The sequence below is a fragment of the Priapulus caudatus genome, unplaced genomic scaffold, assembly GCF_000485595.1.
Source record: "Priapulus caudatus unplaced genomic scaffold, Priapulus_caudatus-5.0.1 Scaffold169, whole genome shotgun sequence".
Taxonomy (NCBI): domain Eukaryota; kingdom Metazoa; phylum Priapulida; class Priapulimorpha; order Priapulimorphida; family Priapulidae; genus Priapulus; species Priapulus caudatus.
In genome coordinates, this window is record NW_014577230.1 from 281,413 (window position 1) to 287,012 (window position 5,600).

Consider the following 5,600-nt stretch of genomic DNA (forward strand, 5'->3'; position numbering starts at 1 on the left):
TGATGACTGGTAGTATTAGTGAAGCCTTTCTTCCTATGAAATATATTGTTGTATGTGTTGTGCGCATCATAGGAGTTTAGGAGCGCTATTATAAACGCAAACAGTAAATTTCAGCTGTAAAGCGGAACGAAGTTGACTCGCCAATATTTGCCATAGGAAGAATTCTGATCACCGGCTCCTGTGCGCATTCCTTCCATCCTCCGCACCCCGTGTCTCAGCAGCCGAAGGAAATTACGCTTTGTAGGTTAAGGTGCACGCACAGGCACGTATACACGCGCACACACACGCACGCGCACGCTGACACACACTTATGCACAGACAAACGCACACGCATGTATGCACACACACACGCACACGCGCGCGCGCGCACACACACACACATACATACACACACACAACACACACATGCACGAACACCCACGCACACACGCGCGCGCGCACACATACACATACACACACACACTCACACTTTATCTCTCTCACTCACACACTCACACGCACGCACGCACGCACGCACGCACGCACGCACGCACGCACGCACACGTACAAACACACACACAACACATACGCGCGCGCGCGTGTGCGTGTGCGTGCGTGCGTATATAGGTCTTTAGCCTTATAGTCACGCGTAAGAGAAAACAATATGCCTATCTGAGGTACAGCTAGGTTTCTATGACGTATACCTGACACGATCGTTGTCGCTGTTGTAGCAAACGACGCCTGAAAGAAGAACTTTGAGTACACCCAGCCGATGCTCTTGTCGTCGGCGTTCACGAAGAAGTGACCTATTCCGCAGAACGGATTCGTTCCGGGATCCGTGCCAAAGCTAAACGCATAGCCTAGCATCCAATAGGTGAAGCCTCCGCAGATGACGTCAGCAGCATTCTTCACCATGATGTTCACTTCGTTGCGCGTGGAAACACTGCCGCTTTCCAGCAGTCCGAAGCCTGCGGGTAAGCAGCCAAGCAGCTCGCTGTAATTCTCTCGTGAGGTGAGATGCGTGTGGGGCGTATATATGCGCCGATGGGTATAAGCAGCTAGTATTGTTTATATAGTCTCCCCGTGTAATACGGTAAAAAAAACGCGTATAAGAACCCTTAAGTTAGCCTAAAAAGCTTCTTATATAATTGGTGTTTACTGAGAAATTAGGCAATTTAGGTTCTTAAATATGTTCTTATTTTCTAAAGAAAAAAAGGTGCTTGTTGCTGGTAGAATATTAGTGCGGTCCATTGTTTATATAAAGTATGCATATAATTATGTCTAAATGACTGCAATCTAGACAAATACAACCCCTATTCTAAGCTTTATATGCCAATCTTATATCTTTTTATGCCCTTTATACCTCATAAACATCAACAAAACAAAACTAGATTGTTTTAAATCACCACAAACATAATGTCTTGCCAGGTTCCTCAGTCATAAGGTATGGTACCAGGCTCAATTGCATAATGTATGCAGTGAAACTGCACTGTACTATATTTTTGTACATTACTCCACCACAGAAGTACTGATCTACTAGAGACTTAGTTGATATTGTTATACAGTATTGTCATTGACAGCTTACCCACTAGCTCTTAACTCACTAGCTCTTAACTTACTAGGTTCTTATACGCGGGTTTTTACTGTATCTTGCATGTGAATGCGCACGCGCACACGTACGCAGCCATACCTACGCACATAAGCGCAAAACGCACACACGCACGCTCGCGCTCACAGGCACAAACACGCGCGCACACATGTGCGTAAATACACACGTTCACACACTTATACGCACGCACATATAAATGCACGCACGCACGTATGAATGCACACGCGCACGTACACGCCTCCACGCACGCACTATGCACACACGCATGCTCATATACTAGATAATTAATATATGTAACATATTAATATTGACACACATCCAATGGGTCTGACCTAATGGGCTCATGACCTAAATAGGGCAAATTTTAAGGCCGTAACTAAATCATAATAATTTAATAGAAATACGATGAAATGCCAACGCAGGTAAACTTTGTTCTATATATAAAGGCTTTTAAATGTGTAATGTCTTCAATTACCCGCCATTACGGGACGAAGTGCCTATAATATCACGACCTGTATAAGTTTCACGTATGTATAATGCATGGAACTTTAAATGTCGTGGGCTTATAGGACTTATAGTTCTGAGATCGTGGTAAGAACATGTGCGTGGTGCCATCATCGGTTTGCCCTACAGACCTGCAAATTATATGAGGCCAATATGGCGGGTGGCCGAGAATAACTTCATGTGGATCACTCATGGGGTTACACCACACTACGCGAGCTACCAGAATCGGTGGCCAGCCCATACTGTTATACACAGTTACGTAATCTGAATGGATTTATGATATGCTTTAGAAAATGTTGGGCCGAATAGTTGGCACATTCACGAGCATAGTGAGGTTTTCTTAGTGTGGTCAGAAAACTACGGAAGCCCGTTGGTGCCATGCCGGTGGATATATTTTTTGTAAGCGCTATCTTTTTTGTAATTAAGTGGCGGCCGCCAGATGGCGATTACAAAAAAATATATCCACCATGGCAGCAACGGGCTTCCGTAGAAAACCACAGGTACTTTAAACGTCTTAATAAAAAAAAATGTAAACACGAAATGTATTTACTACCAAAGTCTTAATGTTTCTCTACTCTATTTCGCCTATTATTGCCGATAACTTGCTGTAAATGCCGTTCAAATGCTTATCTGCAACACACAAGTACACCGCACGCACGCCCTGTGCACAAACAACATGAATGAGAGATGTTATGTTGTCATTTAATATCATGTGATGTTATGCTATTATGTCTCTCTTATTCATGTTGTTTGTGCACAGGGCGGGCGTGCGGTGTACTTGTGTGTTGCAGATAAGCATTTGATCAGCATTTACAGCAAGTTATCGGCAATAATAGGCGAAATATAGTAGATAAACAAATTAAGACTTTGGTAGTAAATACAATTCGTGTTTAAATTTTTTCATTTTATTGAGACGTTTCAAGTGCCTGTGTAGAAAACAGCGACGCAGTTACGCATTACGAAATTGCTTGCTTTCAAGATACGAGTAATTTTAACCAGATGAACGAGAAGCCTTTTTGGAAAGGAAGAAAAGCAGAAAACACGCGCTTGCACAACGCTTCTATAATTATTTCTGAACGTTTATAATGTTTAAAGCTGATGTTTTACACCCCCATACAGTACAACTAGGAAAAATTGGTAAATGAGATTGGTGGGTGGGTGGTTGTGTGTGTGTGTGTGTGTGTGTGTGTGTGTGTGTGTGTGTGTGTGTGTGTGTGTGTGTGTGTGTGTGTGTGTGTGTGTAGTGTGTGTTGTGTGTGTGAGAAAGAACGAGAGTGTGTGTACGCGTTGCGTACGTGCACAACGCGTGGGTTGGCTGCATCACTTTCAGGTATTCAGCCGCTTCCTAAAACAGAATGAAATAATCCACATTTCACGACGGCCCGCTGCGTTAAAAATGTCAAATGCTAACGGGTGGTGACTATGTGCATGCACGAGGTATGAGCAGTAATCCTTTAGGCAAAAGTGCACAGTTCAAAAAAAAAAAAAAAAAAAAAAAAAAAAAAAAAAAAAACATAAGATATTTGAATAGTAGAAGCATCGCGTGAAAATACAAAATGTTTTATAGCTAATGTTTTTAAAGTGACATATAATTGTTTCAAATGCTGTGTTATTGGTTCTACATACGTTGTGCTGGTTATGAGCATGTATAAAATGCATTTCTAAATCAGCGTTTAGCTATTTAAATTATGGCTCATATAATAATATATATATATATAATATATATATATATATATATATATATATAGACAGGTCGCCGACGTGTCCGCGCCTTACCCCTGTACATTTGTATAGCAAGGGACCTTCGGCAGAGCAGTGCCACAATATTGAAGTAGCGAGGGTGCATTTTTCGATGCGCACTTTATCTTGGCATGCCCCACTCTAGATTAAACGCTTTACGTTGGCCCTACGCCATTTCCTTTGGGCGACAGGTTGCCGACGTGTCCGCGCTTTACCCCTGTACATTGGTAGAGCAAGGGACCTTCGGTAGCGCAGTGCCACAATATTGAAGTAGCAAGGGTGTATTTTTCGATGCGCACTTTCTCTAGGCATGTCATACGGGCAAGTTAGTAAATGGGGCGCGATCTCGAGATCTAGCAGAATACTAACACATCGCAGTTTGCTAAGTATAATATGCGCATTTAAGGATACTGTTAGGGTTGGGAGGTGATTTTTGGTCGAAATTTTAATACCCTCTTTGTTTGATAGATCGCACCCATGGGCAGCTATGTATACGTAGAAATTATGTATGTAACCTAACCTCCCAACCATGCAGTTCCAAATCCCTGCAACACAGGCGTTCAATCATCGGAAATTTAGAAAAGTGCTAATATCTCCATTGTTAGAAATGCTGAAGTTGCTGATTTTTCAAACGCTATTTCTTGAAACTCACAACTCCGATTCCAACATTTTTTGTTACGTTTCAATGCTAATATATCAAAGAAAAAAGTGTCCCTGGAATTTTTTTTAAATACTGTAGTATAATTTATAAGTTATGGCTCTTTGTTTACGAAATTGTTGTAATACGTCTTTGTTTTGAAAATCACTACAAATTTTCGTACATCTTTTCAACTTATTTCCTAAGCATTAAAAAAAATTCCAGGGACCTTTTATTAGTTCATATTATAAACAACTTATGGTCAAAAGTTTAGGTCCCAACTCTTTGCTGTTTCTGAGAAATAACAAAAAACAACATTTTTTTGGTATAAATTCAAAATATTTGCCGTCACTTCCGCTCAAGCGCGGGCGAATTTCGCTGCGAATTTCATCCGCACCGAAATTCGCAGCGATCAAACATGTTTGATATTTTCGCTGCGAATTTTTACCGCTGCGTACAAATTCGCATCGTGTGTCCGTGGAAGCGAAAATCAAGCCGGTCGATGTTATAATGCAGCGAATCATTGATCTGTATGCTAATCATGTGACCACATGACTGTTGGAGCCATGGTTGGAGCCATGTGGCAACAGTAGATCGCGTGTAGTGTGTCCGCTGTGGTCGTGCGAATAAATTCGCATGGTGTGTCGGCTCAATTATTGCATGCGAGTGCGAATATTTTCGCCGCAATGGTGTGTCCCCCGCTTTAATTAGCGATGAATTAAAAAAGAAAGAAAAAATGAAGGATTGAATTTAATGAGCAGGTATGTTGCAATGCCCTTTACAGTGTTACCCGTCCGTAACCCTAACAGTATCCCGCACATCTAACGCACATTATCTATGAGCGTCGTTTATGTTAGATACAATAAGCCTTGTGCTCTACGCCGAACACATGTTTGATGACAGGATACTTGCATACATATCAACAGGAGTCTATAGATTCCTGATATCAATATATACCACTATGTTTAGTATTGTTTACAGATATAGAGACCGAGACTGAAAGAGAGAAAGCTAGAGAAAGCGAGAATGAATGCGCGCGCGCGCGCGTGTGTGTGTGTGTGTCTCTCTCTCTCTCTCTCTCTCTCTCTCTCTCTCTCTGTGTGTGTGTGTGTGTGTGTGTGTGTGTGTGTG

The 5,600-nt window shown here is 41.9% G+C and overlaps 1 protein-coding gene across 1 annotated transcript in view; it reads right to left on the bottom strand.

Annotated features, from left to right (window-relative positions):
• The window catches only part of LOC106806601 (putative ammonium transporter 3), a 40,197-nt gene that overhangs the window by 27,394 nt on the left and 7,203 nt on the right, over positions 1-5,600 (bottom strand). Inside the window, exon 3 of the mRNA XM_014808595.1 lies at positions 684-947. Coding sequence (XP_014664081.1) covers positions 684-947 — 264 coding nt within the window. The remainder of the gene's footprint in view (positions 1-683; positions 948-5,600) is intronic.